Source organism: Nomascus leucogenys, chromosome 22a (genome assembly GCF_006542625.1).
Source record: "Nomascus leucogenys isolate Asia chromosome 22a, Asia_NLE_v1, whole genome shotgun sequence".
NCBI lineage: Eukaryota > Metazoa > Chordata > Mammalia > Primates > Hylobatidae > Nomascus > Nomascus leucogenys.
The window spans coordinates 107626860-107648592 of record NC_044402.1 but is presented as its reverse complement, the minus strand read 5'-3'; the positions used below and the strand labels follow the sequence as shown (position 1 = coordinate 107648592).

Sequence of the window (21733 nt, the reverse complement as noted above, 5' to 3'; positions counted from 1 at the left end):
GGGCCCAGGCAATGATGTGGCTTGAAGGTGGAGAAAACAGCAGTTATAAAATATAAATGTGTTTATTATTACACTGGGCCTATGCTATATAATTTTACATACACTCATATTTGTGATTTACGGCCACAGCTCCATATGGAGGAGAAGCTTGCTAATTTCCCCAAATTGATAGGGATGCCGCTGAAGATGATCAGATTGGTAGGAGCAGTAGCTGAGAAAAAGTGGCTCCTAAAACAAAAAAGATTGGGGTGGGGGAACTGCTGTGTCAGAGGCATCCTTTGTTCATTTATTTTGATAAGCAGAGCTTGGCTTTAATTATTCATGATAATGCTTGCCCTGGAAGGAGCAGGCCTCCGATGCCACAGCAGCTGTGGGGGTGCTGTTTGGTTCTCTGTGCAGTTAACACCGAATCAACCCACCTAGCCTTTCTTGAGATTTGTCATGCTTTCACCTGTGAGAGGTGAGATGCCCTGAAGTTTTGTTTACACCTGATATCCCTTCCTGGGGGCAGGTATTGACGTGGCTGGAGTGGAAGAGAAAGCCTGAATGATAACAGCCATTTCATGAAATCCTTACAAGGTAGGTGGTGATTTTCCCATTTTAGGCATGAGAACATGGAAGCCTAGAAGATCCCAAGAGTAGACACGCCCAGCTTATAAGTGACCAAGCTGGCTTTCGAGTCTGAGTCTGACTCCAAAGCCTGTCCCCTGCAGCATTACGCAGGCATTTCCTAGAGAAAAGGCCAAGAAAGGGACAGTGGAGCAGACCCCACCCTTCTTCCACCCCAGTCCATCCCACTCTCTGTGCTTTCAGCCTATTTCCCGGTCTTAGCATCCATTACCATCATTTCCGACAGCTTTCCAAAGTGTTTCTTGACTTGGCAAAATCTTGAGGCACTTCTTCTGGGAGCTCTTCAGAAGGAAAGCACTTTGGAACAGCATGCACGCGTTCCAAAGTCCCCAGAACATGTATGATTCATGCCTCTTGCAGGGGAACTTCATGGAGAAAGGCTGTTGGGACCCTAGGATACTTGATTGACCATTTTTTTTCATAGATACATAAATACCAGAGGATGAATGCTGAATGGCCCATCCACTCAGCTCATAGCAAAACCCTGGGAGGCATCCCTGATAGATGTCCTTTCAATCAATTTTTTGTTCATCTCATGGGCACTGCTTTCTAAATATGTTTTACATTTGTTTGCTTTTCTCCATCTCTGCTGTAATAAGCAGAGTCATTTGTGTTTCAGGCACTATCTTCATTCTCCTGGGCAGTTGTAGAACCTCCTAGAAGTTGTAGAACTCTCCCCACATTGGCTCATTGCCTTTGGCAGCCCATTCTCCATTTTGTACCCAGAGTAATGTTTTAAAGTTCAATTCTGATCATGTTATGCCTCCGTTTAAAAGCTCAAAATGGCTGCCATTGTTCTTAAAGTACAAATTCTTGAACATGATCTCTTAAGACCGCTTTCCAATAGAAATGTAATGTGAGCCACATATATAATTTTATATTTTCTAGCATGCACATTTAAAAAGTAATTAACCATACTAATTAGTTCTAATACTGTATTTTATTTAGCTCAATATATCCAAAACATTATCATTTCAACATGTAAATAATTGATAAACAAGTATTAATGAGCTATTTTACATTTCTTTATCTCTTTCTTCTATTGGAAAGCCTTCAAAATCTGGTGCATATTTTACACTTAGAACACATTCAGTTCAGAGTGCTCACATTTTGGGTACTCAGTAGCCACCTGTGCTAGGGTGTAGGAGACTGGATTGTGCAGGTCTGTTTAAGTCCTTTCACAGTCTGGCCACTGCCTATTCTCTCAGTCCCTGCAGAGCACACAAACTGATACTCCTCTTTGATCAGCTTCTTGGTGAGGTGTGGGAGAGAATGTAGGAGAGGGATGAGAGGACCTCACCCCTGCTAACGAACTGGAGGAAACAGCCCAACATGGAGCCATCCACGTTGTACCCTTCTGCAGGGCTTTCTGGCACAGCAAATAGGATGGACTGTGATGGAAGAAGGGTGGGGTCTTTTGCTTCTGTGTCCCTTTCTTGGCTTCTAGAAAACCCCAGCATGATGCTGCAGGAGAACAGGCTTTGGAGTCAGACCCAGACTTAAAAGTCAGCTCAGCCACTTATTAGCTAGGTGTCTATCCCTGGGCTTCCATGTTCCCCTCCCTAAGATGGAAACATCACCACCTACCTCGCAAGCCTTCTGTGAAATAGCACAGGTAAAGCACCATCAGGCTGCCTGATATGTAAAGAACATGCCAGGAACAGGGATGTTATTACCTGGTGTTTCTCCTTCACTCCAGCCCAGTCAGTACCTACCCCTCAGAAAGGGGCGGCAGGTAGAAATGAAGCTTCAGCTCATCTTACGCTGAGGTGTGGGTTAAGAATGAAATCCTTGCTTTGCTGTTGGCCTTGGGGGTTTCCATTTTTGGTTTATGTAGAACTTGTTAAGTGACACAGATTTTTTTGAGAGGGTAAGGGAATGAAATGAAAAAAAATGCTGGTAAAGTTAATATGAGGTATTCTCTGAAAAAAAAATTTTCCACCCACACTAAGGTCTAGTAGTCAGTAGTACCGTTCTGTGAGCTGAAAATGAGACCATGGGTTCTAGGGGAGAGCAGATGAGTTGTAGTTTCCTGGCTTCATGTCTCAGTAGATTCGATTGCTTTGCTTATTCATTTTTAAAAAGTTAGAACAGCTATTATATAGGTGCATCTAAATAGTTCTGACATTCTTTCCAATTGAAACATTGTTTTATCAGAAAATATTTCCAAAGGGAATATGAGCATTGATTCCACTTCCATTGTTGCTGCTTATATAAAAGGCAGAGTGAGGTAGTGGTTAAACATGTGGATTCTGAAGGTAAGATGGCCTGAGTTTCAGTCTTGACTGTACCACATGTAAGTTGGGTGAACTTGGGGAACAGCTCTATTTCTCCGACCCTCTATTTCCTCATCTAGAAAATGGGGAGGGATAATAGCATGGGGGCTGTTGAGAGAATTAGAGGACAGAATATACATAAAGCCCTTAGGTTCTGTAGTGCCCAGCATATAGTGAGGGCCCAGTAAATATTAGCCAACAGCTAATTTTACTTGGATTTAAAAAACCCTACCACCCATTGAAGGTGGGTGGAATTGGACCACAAGTCTTGGCTGATGTTGATTATTTGAGATGTTTTCTCTACAGAGATGCATGTGTTGTCTAGTTTGTTATGTATAACATTTTGTACCTTTCCCCTACACTTAGTTTTCTACTATATGTGTATCTACATGAGGAAGGAAAATATAGACATTTCATCAGAGATTGATTCTGCCACTCACATATTCGTATATCTAATAGAAAAAGCCAAATATATCTCAGCAGATGAGATATGAGATGTAGTAAGATATGCACCATATTTTAGTAGTATATGGGCTTTGGGCAGTTTCTCTCCATATGGTATTGAGTTTGTACTGTTTGGTTAAAACCCTTTGGCTTTCTAATCAGTGCCACATTTAAGTTGAGGAGTTGGGGCTTGAGGTCTTGTCTTGGATGGTTGAATGAAACACCGGCCTCTGGAGGTGGTCTGCTCCTAACATCTCAAACTGATCTCTAACCATCTTAGCTAGAATCAGGTGATTGCAGGCTCTTTATTCACCAGAAAGGTATATTCAGGTACTGGGTGTTAATATGAGCCATGTTGCATAAAGAAGGATTTTTGGATAAAATATTTTAATAATTGCCCTGCCTGTGTGGTGCTTTGCAGCATATGAAGCATCTGCACAGAAATCATCTCTCTTCACATTTCACAATAATCCTGTGAGGGCTATGCCAAAGAAGGGATTAGCTCTATTTTGCAGAGGAGGAAAGTGAGACTTACAGAGTAGGTAACTTTCCTGAGGGCACATCATAAGTGGTAACAGCCAGGACTAGAGCACAGGTCTCCTGATGGTGAGTTGTGTGTGTGTGTGTCTGTTTTGCAGTAAACTGTACTTGTACACATGGGGCAACATCTCCAGAACTCTGACAACCTTTCTGGAGAAAAGAAGCGCGATTTCCTTTGTTCATGTATGTTATGCTTTGAATTAATTAGATCCTAAATGAAGCTTTTGTGACAAAGACCCAAGCTAACAGGAGCTTAAAGATGTAAGATTTCTTTTTCTCTTTAATATAAAGTCTGCACTGAGAACTGTCAGAAGCCCAGACTCCTTTCATTCTGTTGGTCACCCATCCCTAGGGTTTCCATTTCTGAGGTATTGCTCAGGTCCCTGCAATTCAAGATGGCTGCCACCAGGCCTGCTTTCCAGGAATCTAGTTTTCATGCAGATATTTCGAAAGTGAAAAGGGGAGGGGATGTCCCTACTTTTAAAAGTACAGCTTGATTGGCCATAATGGCTCACACTTGTAATCCCAGCAGTTTGGGAGGCCAAGACAGGTGGATCACCGGAGGTCAGGAGTTTGAGACCAGCCTGGTCAACATAGTGAAACCCTGTCTCTACTAAAAATACAAAAATTATCTGGGTGTGGTGGCGGGCACCTGTAATCCCAGCTACTCAGGAGGCTGAGGCAGGAGAATCACTTGAACCAGGGAGGGGAGGTTGCAGTGAGCTGAGATAATGCCACTGCACTCCAACCTGGGTGACAGAGCAAGACCCTGTCTCAAAAATAAATAAATGAAAGTACAGCTTGACATTGCACTTGCCACTTCCACTCACGTCTCATCAGCCAGAACTTGGTCATATGTCAACAAGCAATTGCAAAGGAGTTTGGAAATACAGTCTTTATTCTGGGTGGCCATAAGCTAAACAAAAACCTAGGGATACTCTTACCTAGGGATAAGGGGAGAATGAATATAGAGGACAACTGGCAGTTGCTGCTATGCTTTTAGTCTTAATAATCCTTTTTAAAAAGCCTTTAATGCAGACATTTTAACAGAAAACTCTTGAGTTCTGAAATTCTAAATGTATGAAATGATAAGGGTAACATCCTAGTACATTGTAGTTTGTGGCATATTGCAAGATCAAAATAATTGCATGAAAACTAGGTTTCTGTGGAGTGGCTTAAGTTCTGAATGGAAACATAATTTACATTTTGCATTTCATGAGAATATTACATTACTGGAGTAATATTAAGTGACTGGGAAATTAATAACTTAAGCACAAAAGCGTATGGAGTCAAATTAACTGCATCTTAATATTTCTTGCACCTCTTTTTCCCCCTTCCGAAGTATAAAGTCACATTACATTGACATTTTCCTCCCAGAATGCCTTCATTCTTCAGTAGAAGAATGAAGAGAAAGTATTTTGTAGCTGTGAGTTTAGTAAAGACAAAAATTAAGGCTGTTTGAGGTTAGAGGTATATAGGATGACAGATTGTGTGGGGGTGTTTCTACATATGTGGGTGTCAATATGTTTGTGCTGTTGTTTGCAGATTGGGGGGGAGGGCAGGGTGTGTGTGTGTGTGTGAATGTGAATGTAGATTTTACGGGTGGTTTCAGTCATTGTGTTTTCTTCCTAATGATTCCTATTAGGGAGCAGCAGAAAGAAGATGTAGGAAGATCTAGGTAGCTGCTTAAAGGAAGGTTTGGAGATGGACCAGTAGTATATGGGTATGTTCATTCAGCCAGGTTAATTGAGGGTCTTTGACATGTGTCCAGCATTCTAAGTCTTGGGAATACTAAGGTGAATAAGCCTGGCCTCTGCCCTTAAAGGGACCATTTGGTTTTATGGAGCTACATAGAATGTAAACAGTTTACTCAAACAATATGATAGTCTCTTCTAGAGGAAGTTAGGTGAGCAGAAGAAAGGAGTGCCCAACTCTATCAGAGTCCATCTAGAGCCACTTCCCACAGGATATGCTTTGGAAGTACTAGGACCACACATTGTGCCAGGCCCTGAGGGCACAACTATGCACAGATGTGAGGTCTGGCCTCAAGCGAGTCAGTCTCTTGAGGGGATAGTTCGTCATCAAGATTCCTCAGGGTTTGGCATTACCACCTCTTCAGTCCATTCTTAAGGGTCCTCCTCACATACTTACCCTTGACCTCAGGATGATAAACCACTATCTCTTATCTCTGGGCCTTTGTGCATGCTGTTCCTTCTCCAGGAAATACTTATTGCCCTTGTCCTTGGTGTCCTTCAAGTTTCAGGAAGGCTGATCGTCTCTGGGACACCTGCCGTAATAGTCCTACCAAGTCTTAGGGATTTTCTGTTTCACATGTCCACGTTACACACATCTGTCAAACACATTGAGTCTCATGTTCTTTGTATGTATGCGTGGTGCTTTCCTAACTGGGAGCTGCTCTAACGTGAAGAGCCTTTCCATTTAGCTTTAATCTCTAGCAGTGTCATTGGTTGGCATATATTAGAACTAACAATTAATGCTGGTTGAATCTAACTTGTCACACTGAAGAGACTGTTTCTTTCATTGCCAGTGAGTTAGACCAGAAGTCTAAGTATTTGACTTTTCCTGCTTACCCATGGACAGAGATGAAGTGTTTCGGAGATAATGCATGTTAGGGTTTATGAATCTGGAAGGTAAGGTGGTAACGAAGCTTTTCGTGCTGTTGGATTTTGATGGTCTGATGTCTCAGTTAGCAAACATTGTATTGAGTGCATGTTACAGTGTGTCTGAGCCTGTGCTAGACTTTGTGCCTGATTACAAAGAGGCCAATGAGAAAGTTTCTAGCCCAGTGCCTGGACATACACTAGATACTTAATCAGCATTTATTCCACTGGGGGTATAAGGTGTCCTTGTTTTAAAAGCACTTTTCATTTAATGTGTGTGAGGAGAAGCAGGGCAAGGGACCAAGGCATAAAAAGATAAATATCTACAGGAAATAGTGAATAACTGGCCAAAGAGTAAAAACTTAGATAAAGGTATAGTTTTCTGAGGAAGAGAAATCCTTGCGGATGGGGTGACATGTGGCGAATAGGCACATTCTGAGCAGGGGACATCCCAGCAAGTGAGAAAGGCTTGGGCGGGAGATGGGGAGCGGGGGCTGTCTAGGGATGCTGGAGACTAGAGGGTTATGTAAGAAGTGATGGGTGATAAGGTAGAAAAATAAGTGACATGGTTTTGTGTACATCTTTTCCTGAGTACATAGGCAGTGGTATGTGAAGAGCATCTATCCTAGATTATTATGTGTCAAAACAAACAAATGAAAATTTTTTGGGGGGGTTACTCTTTTCTTAGGCTTTATATTTGAGTAAGGTACATATTTGGGTTGCTTTAGCTAATGGGGAAATTTAGTCTCTAAAAAAATGTTTAATCATCTTGGAAGAAAATTATGTAGACATATTGATGTTTTAAATCCTCACTGATTTGATATTTGCCTCTAAAAAGCTCTAAAAAACTGGATTAATATCTATTCAACCTGAATGGTAGCTGGTCCAGGGAGGGCCCTTCTCTCCATGATCTGGGTATAAATTATCTAATTTGGGCTCTTCTTTTTTTGAGACATGGGTCTCGCTCTGTCATCCAGGCTAGAGTGCAGTGGTGCAACCACAGCTTACTGCTTACTGCAGCCTCGGCCTCCCCTGCTCAAGTGATCCTCTCACCTCAGTCTCCCAAGTAGCTGGGACTACAGGCGTGCACCACCATGCCTGGCTAATTTTTTAATTTTTTGTAGAGACAGGGACCTACCACATTGCCTAGGCTGGTCTCAAACTCCTGGGCTCAGGTAATCTGCCCGCTTTGGCCCCCCAAAGTGCTGAGATTACAGGTGTGAGCCACCACATCTGATCTCATTTGGGCTTCTTGAAGATTGATAAAATTGCCTTTTTTTTTTTAAGTTTAGAGAAAATTACCATATGAGCTAGTGATATGGTTAAGCTACTTCTCTACCATCTGCATTTATATAATCAAGGAATATCAATTTTTGTTATCATTAGCTTAATTAAAACAAATTTAGGATACTGAAGCCACTTACTTTATAGCTTCCAGAAGCAGATCTTAGGTGGTTTTTGGATTATCCTTTCTTGTGTTTTTTTTTTAATACCGTTGATCTATCTCTTTTCGTGTATATATATATGCACACATATATATATATATATCTCACATATGTAGCAGAAAGTTAACTTTTATCCAAATAATAAATGATTTAGGTGTATATTTTCTAAATTTTTGGTTAGCAAAAAAGCAAAATTTAGTGTATCCAGGAAAGTAAATTAGACATTGTCAACTAATGTGATATGTACTGATGGGTGACCACCATGGGTCCCTGATCTGATAAGGCCTAGTTTAGTCTCCCCTCCCCACCTGTCCTGGCCCTCCATGTCCCTGCATTTTCTGTGGTTCGCAGACACACAGTCCTCTCACCTGCCCTCAGGCTTCCCAAAAGCCTCCCCAGTAGGGTGTTATGCAGACCTACCCTCCCTCAAAGCTGTGTGTTCTCCGAGTATCTTTTTCTTACTACGAACCTCCTTGCAAGAAAAATGAATTCCTTGGCTATACTCACTAGGAGTTGTACACCTGTTGCCAACCTCTGGAATTGACTGGATTTTTAGGGGAAGTTTCCTTTTCTATGTTGGTTTACTTCTACAGGGTGTACTTCTGATTTAGTGGTATCACTTTCAGAGTGATGCCTTGACATTACCCATGCTTGGAACATGTTGTTCGGAGTAAAAGTGAATTTTTTTCTCTTCATTCTGAAAATCTTTTAAGGTGATTCAAAAATTAATAGTTTGGGAATAGACACAGTGGCTCGCTCACACCTGTAATCCTAGTGCTTTGGGAGGCTGAGGTGGGAAGATCACTTCAGGCCAGGAGTTCAAGACCGGCCTGTGCAGCATTGGGAGGCATCGTCTCTACAAAAAAAAAAAAAAATTAGCCAGGTATGGTGGCACCAGAGCCTGTAGTCTCAGCTACTTTGGGAGGCTACTTTGGGAGGCTGAACTCAGGAGTTCAAAGTTGCAGTGAGTTGTAATTGCACCCCTGCACTCCAGTCTGGGCAACAGAGTGAGACTCTGTCTCTAAGGAAAATAATAATAATAATAATAATAATAATAATAATAATAGCTTGGTCATTGTAGTAAGAGTCTGTTCTTGTATATGTCCTCTGCAGTATGGTGATCTTTACATCTGAAAACAAAAAAACAAAGGTTGACTAAACGTGAGTTTAAAATTAATGTTTTTTAATAATCAAATTTCTATTTAATACATCAAACTGAATTGTGAGAACTTGACTTACAGAGTGATAACATTGCTGCTAATTGGAAATAAAATGTTCTACAAATGAGTTTCAAACAAATTCACATGGTGTAGTTGTCATCTTGAAAGGGAAAGATTAATGTTTTAATAACATTTTTCTTCAAATTTAGTATATACCTAGCTTTTAACTTTATTGTAACTGGTAATCACCAAAATATATTTAAATTTCCATGATGACGTTAAGTTTTATTTGGATTTAACTCCAAAAAAGCTGAGAAAAATAATTTTTGAAGTTAACCTTGAAAAAAGAATATAAACAAAGTAAAATGGAAAAAAAACGCAAGCAAATTAAACTTGTTGCTTAAAAAAAATAATAAATGTTGTTTCCCCAAATGATCATGCTTACCTGTTTCAAAACTTGAGAACATACAGCTTCAGGTATAAGTGTTGTTGAGGTCTAAATTCTTAAGTGAGTTTACAGTCTTTTGAAAATTATAGTAATATCTAAACAGTTATGAGTTTTTGTTTTGCCTTGTGTCGGGGTGGGGGGGAGCAGTGGTGTTTGTTGGCTAAACCTCTCTCAGCCCACTAGAAACTACTAGAATACTGCATACATTTTTAGTTAAATAAAAAATAATTTTGTGGCATTCCTTGGGTTATGAGAAACATGGTACGGTGTTTGAAAACACATGTATTGGAATAACAAATTACACATTGCAAAAGTTCTTTAATTTTCAGCAGCTAAATTTATTTCAGCGTCTGGATTGGTAACTAATTTTCATGACCAACACAGTCTTCCTCCAACATTTCAAACAGATTCACCAAGAATCTAACACTTTGTCTCGAAATAAACATTTTAGAAAAAGTTAACAGTTGTTAACAATGGCACATGACCCCAGAGGATTTCTTTAGTCCTGTGTATTTTCATGGCTGTGCTCCACGAGGCAGATTGGGCTCCAGTTTGAGTCTTACAGAGAAGCCCTGTGCCTTTGCCCCGGACATACAGGTGACAAAGTTCTCTGTGTCCACATCTCTCACTGGCTTCCTGTGTGTCTGTAAACTCCCTGTTGATATCACCACTATGAATAGCAACTTTAATGACAAACACCATTAATAACACTTTTTATTCATTTGGGACTTTGTAACTGACCAGCCACTTTCAGGTACTAGGTTCCATCGAATCTTCATGACTATAGGGAAGTGGGACATTTTGTTTTTTTTTTAATTCCTTCCCCACACAGTTAAGAGCCATAAGTCCCTAAAGAAGTTATTAAATAGCTTTACAAGGCCACATTGCTATTATGTGGCAGAGCCAGAACTAGAATAATCTATTTTTTGATGCTGAGTTCATTTTATTTCCCCACTACAGCAGTGGTTCTTGAGGTGTGGTCTCTGGACCAGCAGCATCAGCATCATCTGGGAATTCGTTAGAAATGCAGATTCTTGGGCCCTCCCCTTGTGAATCAGACCTACTGAATCAGAACCTCTCAGGGTGGGGTTCACTAACCTGTGTTTTAAACAAGCCGTTTAGTGAATTCTAATAAGTTTGAGAACCACTGTGCTAGAGGACTGCTTATGGAAAGAGAGATGGATATAGGGGATGAGAACAATTTAAAGAGAAAAATTATTTTATATTTCTTAATGACACTTTTATGGTTTCTATATGTAAATAAGAATATTATCTGAGCATCTACTGTGTATAAAATTTATGCTAGCCACTGTGGATAAAGGGGAGAACAAGTCAAATGTGGCCCCTGTCCTCACAGAATTTACATCCTGGCCAGTGAGAGAGACTCCAAACATTCTATTAAGTTTGGGGGTGGGGTAGGGATCAGAGAAGAAGGCTTCTTTGAGCCTTTTGGTTTAATGACTGTTTCTTAAAAGCACCAAGCTGCTTCTGCTCCCAGGGCCTTGGTATGTGCTGCTTTTTAAACCTGCAAAGCTTTCTTCCGCCTGCACCTGGTTAACTCCTCCTTCGTATCTCGGCTTAAATGTCACTTCTTCAGATTCCTGAACCCATGCACAGAGATGCTAAAAACAGATTCTGATATGCAAGGTCTGAGATGGGAACTCGGAATCTGCATTTTTAATAAGTGCTTCAGGTGATCCTGATGCAGCAACAGGGAGGAGAACCCTCGAAACAGAGAAGGGCTGCTGTTGCGTTTGATGAGGCATTCAGGGTCTTGTACACAGCAAGGTTGATAGTAATGAGAATAAAAGCCAGGGGTGGGGAGGAGAGATTCCACAAAGGTGGAGTACTTGGACTTGTTTACTGAGTCCTTCCTCCCCTAGCTTTCTCACAGTTAAAAATAACTCTAAGATTTTGAGCCTGGGAGAGTGCTTCTACCATGGGTTGGAATGTAGAAATGGGAGCACTGGTATTCTAGGCTATGGGCTGGACGTGGAGAAAAATACGGGAAGGATGAGCTTTTAAGCTTGAGTCGATGGGGTTTCTACATAGAAAATATATTTTAAACCAGTGCTGTCCAAAATAGAAATATATGCAAGCCACATATGTAACTTTAAATTTTCTAGTAATCTCATTTTTTAAAAAGTTAATTGAAAGGTAAAATTAATTTTAATATGTTTTACCTAAATTAATATATCTAAAATATAATCATTTCAACATAAAATCAATATTTAAACAGTTATTAGTGAGAAATATTTTACATTCTTTTTTAATACTAATTCTTTGAGATCCAGTGTGTATTGTATGTTTCCAGGGTATCTCATGCTAAATTTTCAATGGTGAAAGTTAAATGCAGTTCTACCAAAATAAGAGTGTGAAATATTTTTACACTGCTTCCATTTTTAATCTTAATTTTAATTAAGGTTAAATTAAAAGTTCAGTTTTTTAGTTACCTCAGCAACATTTCAAGCGTTCATTGCCATGTGTGGCTAGTGGCTACTATATTGGACACAAAACACAATTGTTGTCAGCAGTTGCAGTATTCAGTTAAAATCTTTTCTCACCTCTCTCCGTATTCTGAAGTAGGAGCTGTACCTCGTTGAGGATATGGTTTAAATTTTGGATTACAGATTTTTGAACAAACATTTTCAGGTGGTGAGGAGTAAACCTAACCCGGGCCCAGTTATTGTTTTTTAGTTGTTTTAAGAATAAAAACAGGCCGGGCGCAGTGGCTCACGCCTGTAATCTCAACACTCTGGGAGGCCGAGGCGGGCGGATCACGAGGTCAGGAGATCAAGACCATCCTGGCTAACACGGTGAAACCCTGTCTCCACTAAAAATACAAAAAAATTAGCCGGGCGTGGTGGCTGGAGCCTGTAGTCCCAGCTACTCGGGAGGCTGAGGCAGGAGAATGGCGTGAACCCAGGAGGCGGAGCTTGCAGTGAGCCGAGAGCGCGCCACTGCACTCCAGCCTGGGCAACAGAGTGAGGCTCCGTCTCAAAAAAAAAAAAAAAAAAGAATAAAAACAAATAGGGCAAATGTTTGCATGCTCTGTAAAGTGACTGGTGCACTGTGTAAACTCAGTTACTTGGACCTTGCCTTTGGGTAAGCAAGTAATGGATGAATGAAAAAGCCACATGGATCATCAATGAGTACCTTTTAATTTATATAGTAGCTATTATAAGTGTTTTGGGAATTCTAGAAAAGAATTTTTATTTTCCATCAATCAGATATGCAAAAAACCTTGAAAAAAAAATATTTAAGACCCAGCTGGAATTTAAGAGGGGCTCTGAGTCAATTTTCCAAAGCAGATTCAGTGACTTAGCATAGGTATTTTTTAGTTGCATCACCTACACGTTGAGAAGACATTGACAAGCTATGGAGTGAAGTTTACCGGTTACTCTGTTTCCAGTGCTGAGAAAGCTTAGTGACACTTTCTCTACAATGTCTTTATTCTCCAGCTTGCTTAAATTCTCTAGTGCGACTGAGTGTGATGTGAAAGCAATTGATGGGTCTTTGCTGATTTCTTCTAGATGTACTAGGCAGCAATATTAACTCATTGCAAAGTATTCCTCTTTTCCAGTTTTCTTTTCCATTTCCTGATCTGCAGAGTTTCCAAATTCTTAATCCAAGTCCTCAAGACACTAGGACCTTGACGTACCTAAATGTCTAGAACCACATTAAAAAAATAAATAAATAAAAGGAAACAGGTAAAATTAGTCTTAACAGAAATCTAGGCAGGTCAAAATCCTAATCTCTTTAGAATTTGGATTAAGAATTTGAAATTTTGCGCATCAGGAAATGAACGCAGAACATTTGTATTAGTGAGTTTATTTTCAACAGATTTTAAACCTTGAGTGCACGATTCTGCCACGTGTTCATATTTTATGCTACACTCTCTATCTTAAAGGCAAATTTATAGCACAGTACTTTTGACATATCACTTATGCTCTCTCAAATACATCTTCAGAGATAAACATTACAAATGAGTTTCATAAAATGACGCACTTTGCTTCCCAGAGGGGATGTTGCTCAGGAGGCTAGGTTCCTATGTGTGAGATTAGGTTATAGGAAGTTTTCAGGATCCTCATCTTTTAGGCTGTGGAAGATAGGGAAGAAGTAGAAGTGATACTTGATGGTAAAGGAAAACTTACCACATTTTAGTCCATGTAAAAGAAGGATGTCAGATTTAAGCAACCAAGCAAACATTTCCACTCTTAAACCAGTTTAATACCTAGAAAGTGAGGGATTGGAAATCACACAGGCTATTCTGCCCCTCTAGGTGTACTCAGGTTTTTGTTGCAAATCGGGATGCTTTGTTAAATTCACTTAATGTATTGGACAGGATTGAGTCGAGCACTGCTTTAGTGCTGTTGGTATCAGCGCAAAATGGATGTCTGCATGAAGTTTATGCTCTGGTGAGGGAAACAGACTATAAATACACTCCAACAATATGCAATTTCATTTCTTTTTATTTATTTATTTATTTATTTATTTTTTATTTTTTTGAGACGGAGTCTCGCTCTGTCGCCCAGGCTGGAGTGCAGTGGCGCAATCTCGGCTCACTGCAAGCTCCGCCTCCTGGGTTCACGCCATTCTCCTGCCTCAGCCTCCCCGCCCGCCACCACGCCCGGCTAATTTTTTGTATTTTTAGTAGAGACGGGGTTTCACTGTGGTCTCGATCTCCTGACCTCGTGATCCGCCCGCCTTGGCCTCCCAAAGTGCTGGGATTACAAGCGTGAGCCACCGCGCCCGGCCGCAATTTCATTTCAAAGTAATTAAGTGCTATGGAGAAAGTGGCAGAATCTGTTGTTTTACAGAGGATAGTGAAGGAAGTTCTCAAAGAGGAGGAGACATTCAGAGACCAGAATGAAGTGAGGAAGCAAGAGTGTTCGAGGCAGAGCGAGGAGCCAGTGCAAAAGCCTCGAGGTGGGAGCCTGCAGGCAGGGCAGCAATGTGGTGAATCGGGGAGGGGAGCGCAGGAGATGATACTGGAGAGGTAGCCAGGAGCCAGATCATGTAGGCTGTACTATAGAGCCTTGCCTGGCTTTTGACTTTTTTTCGGAGAACGATTGAAAGCCATTGGAACATTTACACTTTAATTTCATCTTAACCTTTTTTGGGTGAATGTCTTTGGCAGTCTGGCAAAACCTGTGGAACCCTTTGCAGAATAATGTTTTTAAATGCATAAAATCCAGTGGATGTCAAAGAGACCATTTATATGGAAATATATAGACAAAGGCCCCCTGTAAGAGTCACTCATGCTCTGATTTACATTTTCAAAGGATTGCTTTGACTGTTGTAATTAGAATAGACTGTAGGAGCCATGAATGGAAGCCCTAAGACCAGTGCGATGGTGGGGCTGAGAGCAAAGCTATTTTTATTTATCCTACAGGGCAGTGGCCAGAAGTAGGGTTGTGCAACAGTCTTTTTGAAGGCAAGAAGAAATATGTATGACTTCTATTTATATTTAATTTATTCTCACTTTTAATTGGTCTATTGAATATATATTTTATAATATCCTGATAAGACATTAGTACATCTGTGTGATTCATGAATAAGCCTACATATATCATAGATGCATGCTCAAAAAGTATTTATGGCAGTGTTTTTTGATCAGTCAATTCTGATGATCACGATATATGGAGAGTGACCCTGTAAGAAACTAACAAAATGCCACACTGGTTTAGACCACATTTCATTTCAGATGAATTTTGTGGGAGAACGCGAGTTCTTGACATGATTTAACCTCTCTAAATGTCAGTCCTGTTTCTCAAGCACCCTCACCTCTCCTTACAAGCCCTCATCTGGCTGTAAGTCTGTTTTCACCTGATGAGACTTACTGTCATCTCTGAGGTGGCATATACTCCCCCAGGGAAACAAGTATCCTAGGGTTCTTGCCAGACAAAGTGGTTCTTAATATTCACGCTGAGATTTGGGAGGTCCTGAGGGTGTCCTCTGCCTCCAGCATTGTGAGCTGTGGGGACACAGCCTCACTGCCTCACCCACCCTCTGGGTGGTGTCCTTGCCTTCACTCGCATGCCCTTCCTGGACTGGAGTCCTGGGTTTTTAAGTCTCTCTTCCATCTCTCTGTCTCACATAGACCACTCTTGAGCATTTTTGTTCACTCTAGAGGTACAGTGAGCTGAACAGTGTGCATCATTCCAAGTGGGATACAGCAGTGTTGTGCAAGGCCATGACAGTTTCTGTTTTATACCCAGGAGAAGTATCTGGAGTGGAGGAAGGAGAGAAGGGAAAGTCAAAGAAGGGAGAGTGGAAGAGAAGAGCTGATTTTGCATGAAACGTGCTCCGGTACCACTGATGTGCAGTTTTCCTCTCTCTCATAAAGAAAGCCTTTCTTTTTTTTCTTTTATAAAGAAAGAAATTCAGCCTTTGATGAAATGAGCAGAAATCTTCAGGTAGGCTTTTAAGGATGAAAACAAATGTATCATGGCTACAGGTATGTCCACTCCCCAAGATCAAGCTGTGGCTGTTGGTGTTTAGGGAGATGCAGTCTTGGCCATGCTGGAAATACTGACAGAAGAATTTCCCTGACCTGCCTTTCCAGTAGGAATTGGTTTATAGAGGTGGGTATAGAACCTGGAAACAAGGCCAGTCTAACTCCACAATTCCTGTGTCTTAAATATAAAGTCATATTCCCAATTCTTTGTATATATTTTTTCTGCTTCTCTGATTTCTGAGTTCTGCGTTCAGGCACTGCTCCTTCATTGGGCATTCTTGATGATTTTAAATTTTTTATTAGTATTTGTAGGAATGGCAACTTGTCAGTAAACTAGCCAGATGGTGGAAAAATAGCTTGATAAATCACTATAATAGTAACATGGCTAAAATATCAGGGCACAAAGGAGCCTGTCCTCAGTAATATTCTGAGTAGTGTTTGCTGCAAGCAGGAAACAATGTCAGGTGATAAGATTCAGAGCTAAGTCAAGCTATCTGCAGTTTCTCAGTAGTGGACACAGCCACGAGGACGCTGAAATAGCTCCTGGGTTGGAGAGTTGGTTTGTACCGGGAAGTAACTAAGAGTCTTATCATTTTCTGGAAAAGAACTATATCCTTAATATTATTTGTCAAAATGAAACTAGTTAAGGGAATTCAGCAAGGGGAAAAGCAAACAGTTTGAAACGGGAAAAAATATCCAAAGACGTCCACTTCAGTCTTCTTCATTTTATCTGCCCTTCCTATGTCCTTCAGAATGTGGTTGCCTGTGATAGACAAGTCAGTTCGATTATGGGATTGATTCTGGGGACTAAATGTCTCTGCTTGTTGCTGCAGAATTTCATGGAATTTCCTAGGTGCCTCTAGGAAGTGTTTGGTCCCCAAGGTTCCAGGAACCTCTAGTTTTAATTACGTTTGAAGGCCTTCGTGGGTGGAGGGCATTTTGAATTTCTAAAGTCTTAGGTGCCTCATTCTCCTTTTTTTGTTTGTGCCAGATTTCCCCTTGAGATAACAGAGCCTAGTGGGTGATCAGCAGCATTAAATACATGATGCTAACACGTCTCGCTTGCAGGGTGCTGGGATCTCTTACTTCCCCTTCTGTGTCCTACTCATTCTGAGCAGTCCTAAGGAACACTCCCTGTTTTGGATTCATTCTCCATCAATATGCTGAGAAAATACTTAAAACTTAAAAGACTCTGTATTTCTAATATTTCAGGTACCCAGAATGTCTGTAGACTTGGCTTTCTGGAGCCATGAGCTCTGAAGGCTTTTATTGACAGCAATTTCAGGGCCTGCCTTCCTAGTAATCTCTGTGAACATAGGCAGAGGAAAGGGAGTTGAGACAGGAACTGAATACTGACTGCATGCAAGGCTGAACAAACGTTTCTTACGTACAACTGATTGAAACCTCACTATAAACTTGGGTTTATTAATAAGCTCACCCTCATTTAACAGACAAATATACTGAGTTCTAGAGTCTGGAATGAACGCAGCAAGATCCCAAGTATGCTGACTCCAAAGTTTATGTGGCACCTCCACTTGGCTACCTTTTCTTCAGCCAGCACATCTTTTCTAAACTTTTGGCTTAAAGGAGCCAGAAGGTGAACTTTTAACACTGTTCAGTGATTCATCCTCTTTTTTTCCTGGTTTCCAAAACTGAATGGGTTTCCTCCTGTGCCTCCAGCCCTCCTTCATGTCCTCTTGGTTCCCTTTAAAAGAAATGCCCGTGTTTCTCATTCCCCTTCTCTGTGGGTCTTACAGAGCAGTGGCTCACTAGGGCACCAATTTAATGAAATAAAATTTTCAAGCATGTTTGGTTTGATTCTAGGTGATACAAATAAAGAATTGTGAATGCTTTGTAGTCAGGTTTAAAGGGAAGGGGAAAGGTGGAAAGAAGAAAGTAGGTCAAGTATAGTACCTGGGTAATGTCGCCTTCAGGGCTGCCTAGTAAAGATTTAGCTTTTAAAACTGGGGAAATAATGGGACGCCATAGTACTTTGGCACCTAGGTATCCTGAAATTTTGAGTTTGGCAGTTTTTAATGTTTATTAGTTATGTGACTCTTACATATGCCAGGCATTGTTCTAATTAATATATAATACGCATGTGTGTTGATTTATCTTCTCTAAACCCTTTGAGGTACCTGTTATTATGATCTCTAAGAAAACAGAGACACACAGAGGTTTGTTAACCTGCCAAAGGTCAGACAATTAAGGACAGAACTAGAAGCTGAGCCCAAGAAGTTTGGCTTCAAAGCTCTTAACCACATACTAACCTGCCTCTCAGTGACAGGGCTCAGTAACTCAGCTTCATGATTTCACAGGTTTCCAAAGATTATTTTTCTTTTTAATTGGAACCAGTCCACCATACAGTTGGAAGGGTAAATATTTGTCATGTTTGGTGACAGATGTGATGAGTTAAAAAAAGGTCTAAGGCAAAGTCATGTACTTTCTCTTACATATCCTTCCATCTGTATTTACTGTGTGAAAAGGTCACTTGAGCACAAGTGTTTGAATTTCATGCTTATAAGCAGCTTCCCTGTGGCTAAAACCTTGCTCTCCAAATTGATTTTAAAAATATTTTACAATAATGTACATTATTCTCTAATAAGAACACTCTGCAGTTGTTAAGCTATGAGCTTCCTAACTCAGACTTTTGTGATAGTATTTTCCATAAATGCCAGGGATTGTCAAGTGATTTTTGTTTTACTCTCAAATTGTAGACCTTTCTCCTCATTGTCCATCCATCACATTTACTGGAGGGAACAGTGGCTCTGGGAGACCTAAGCTGTTTGCTTTGTCAGTCAGCTACCTGGCTGCAGCTTGTGGTAGGAGGGAAGGGGAGGGAGAAGACTAAAAAGCCTGAAATGGCAAATGACTGTAGGTTCTGGAGAAAAATAGAATTAGAAGCATTTGTGGTTCAGATGAAAATAGCACATTTCCTTTCTGCCTGGACTGTGGGGGTGAAAGTGCTCCGGGGAATAGAAAATAAATAAAAATTGATCCTTCACCAGTCAAAGGAAATGCTCTGACTCTGGGAACTAAAATGACAGCTCCAGATTTGAGGATCTGGTGAAACCACTTTTGAAGGTTAACAAAAAAGAAAACAAAAAACAAAACACCAGGAGACTTGGAAAAAAAAACCCAAAAGACAGTGGTATACTATGTTAGGAAATCTAGTCTTTCAGGAATGAGTTAAACAGCCCTTTCCCAAGCCTGACCAGCAGGCAGCACAGGCTGGTCAGGTGTAATCCCTTTTGTTCCTGCTGCTGACCACGGTCCTTCCATCTCTTCTTGCAGGTGAGAAGCCTTATAAGTGCTCATGGGAGGGATGTGAGTGGCGTTTTGCACGAAGCGATGAGCTCACGAGGCACTACAGGAAACACACAGGTGCAAAGCCCTTCAAATGCAACCACTGCGACAGGTAAAGAGAAATAGAAGTTGATGGGCTAGGGAGGAGAGATGGGGAAGTGGGTTGGAGGGTGAGTAGCACCCATGTGCTTGGACTTATCACAGGTCTGACTCACAGACACTTGGACCTGGGAATGCCTTTTACTTCTCCATGGAGAGGACCAGTGAGAAGAGGGGGTGCCCTCTTGCATGAAATCAAGAGGTGGTGTGAATTCTTGGTTAAGTTACGCAAGCATTTACTGAACACTAGCTTTGAGCCAGAAATGGTGTTAGTCACTGGGTATCAACAAGATGTGACAGATAACTTCAGTAAAATATGAAAAGTAGTGAGACAGAGAATGGTCACCTGTAGGGACTTCTGATCTTTGTATCAACGTCAATACCACTTTCCCTCATCTATAGTAATAAGAAAGAGTAGAAAGCTTGCTTAATGGAAGGAAGGTTAGGGTTCCTGTCACTATAAGGCTTTTCTCTGAACCATTATTGGAAATGAATTCTACTGAACAAAGTTCCCATTCTTTGGGGGCCCAGATCATTCTTTCTTCCTTGAAAATAGGTGCAAGGGTGCAAAAAATGATGAGGCTTTGAGAACTTCTCCTGTAATTCAATTTTAAGGCTTCTTTCTGCATTTGATAGTAGAAGAAAGAGCACGTAGCAACAGATACTACCCAAGTAATAGTATCTGACAGCCCTGGCATTATCAACCAATAAACCCCAAAATGGAGACTCTGCAGGCCAAGGTGAAGGCAGGATTAGGTTTAGACATAATCGAATAATGGGCTTGCATCTGAGCGTGTTATCCTTCTAATCCTATTTCTGTGTTTAAAAGGAAGCTTAAGAAAATTAACCATCTTTTTAATGCAATACTAAAGGTCTCGGTTATGATGAGAAAAATGCTTCTAATACGATAAAAGCCCCTGAAAGCCTCAGGGTTCCCCAGCTTGCAGGATGGCAGCAGGGGCCTGGCTTTGCTTGGGAGGAAATGCGATCGCTTTTGCATCCTGCCTCCCCCTCCTGCTCCCCCCCCCCCCGCCCCGTCCCTGTGTCCCACACCTCCCCCTCACCAGGGCTTCCTCTGTAGTAGTGTTTGGTGAATAGGGAAGGGGTGTCCAGACTGGTCACGTTGGCTTAGTGCTCCCTTAGGATGCTTATAAAGGAGCAGTTATGTTTTTCTTTCTTTTTTTCCCCTTCTTCCTGGGAAGCTATTTTCCTCTTATCTTCATTCTCTAAGTACTAAATAAAGACCCCATGCATCCTGGAGCCCAGAGATAACCTCCCACCCCAGGGCTGAGGAAGTGTACTTCATGCAGTTATTGTCTCCCATTCCCTTGGAGCTCTGTTCTGCTACCCAAGAATACAAGTTATTGTTAAATTTCCATCCATTACCTAGAAGTCCTCCTGTATTTACATGAATCAGCAGCTGTCTTCTACAGAGTATGCTCCAGGAGAGTTTCTCCTTATTCCCCATCTTCCTTCTATTTCCATCTCAAGTTTCTCTGCTTTGTGCCTCTCTCACTCTGGCTAATAAAGAAGCCCTGCACATGGTGACTGTCTGTCCATAGTCTTTTGAAGGAGAGTGTTCTGTTACATCAACTGGGACCAAGATGAATTCTTTGTGAGTGGTCAGAGTGTGATGGTAGCATGTACACACAAGTTGCTCAGCTCTGAAGGGTGTGGAGGCTGTTACTTGGAGATTGTGAGCATTATGGGTTGCCGTAATTATTGTATGTGGACAAAGAGTTCTTATGGGGAAATTGCCAAAGTTAGTATTCCACTCGTCAAATCAACTGACTTATTGATTTACAACCTTCCAGCAGTTGATATATTTGGATTTAATCTGGTCTTTTGTATGATTTACGTGGAGAAATATTCCAAACCGATTGGTTATTTCACTGAAAGAGATGTCAGAGATGGGTGATTTGGTTAGTCTTTTGCTTTGTTTTCTTCATCAAAATACACTACAGTTTCTGGAGCTAGAAGTTTGCTGAGCAGATGGTACAAATTCTGCAACATGGTATTTGTGGGAGATTGAGTAGATCAGCGTCCTGTGACACAGGCCAATAGTGCATTTTCGACAACATCAGAAATGAGGGTTTGTATTCCCATTAGTGTCTCATGACAGCCAGCACCTTGGCGTTTCAATTGCAGTGACTGTGCTAAGAATAGCCAGGTCTGGGAGGCGACATGGGGAATTGGAGTGATCCCAAAGCAGATGAAAGGAAAGCCTGGAGTGACCGAGGGTTGGCACTCCTCAGAAGATGTTTACCTTCAGAAACAGAGGGCATCTGTAGCCCTTGGCAGCAC

General features: G+C 41.1%; 1 protein-coding gene across 5 annotated transcripts in view; it reads left to right on the top strand.

The window, feature by feature from the left end:
• Positions 1-21733, top strand: part of KLF7 (Kruppel like factor 7) — a 91195-nt gene that overhangs the window by 58370 nt on the left and 11092 nt on the right. For 4 of the 5 annotated variants that reach the window (XM_030802858.1, XM_030802856.1, XM_030802854.1 and 1 more), the window contains one exon: positions 19319-19442. The exons of the other annotated variant lie outside the window; for it this stretch is intronic. In XM_030802858.1, the coding sequence (XP_030658718.1) occupies positions 19319-19442 (124 nt within the window). The remainder of the gene's footprint in view (positions 1-19318; positions 19443-21733) is intronic. 5 annotated transcript variants of the gene reach the window in all.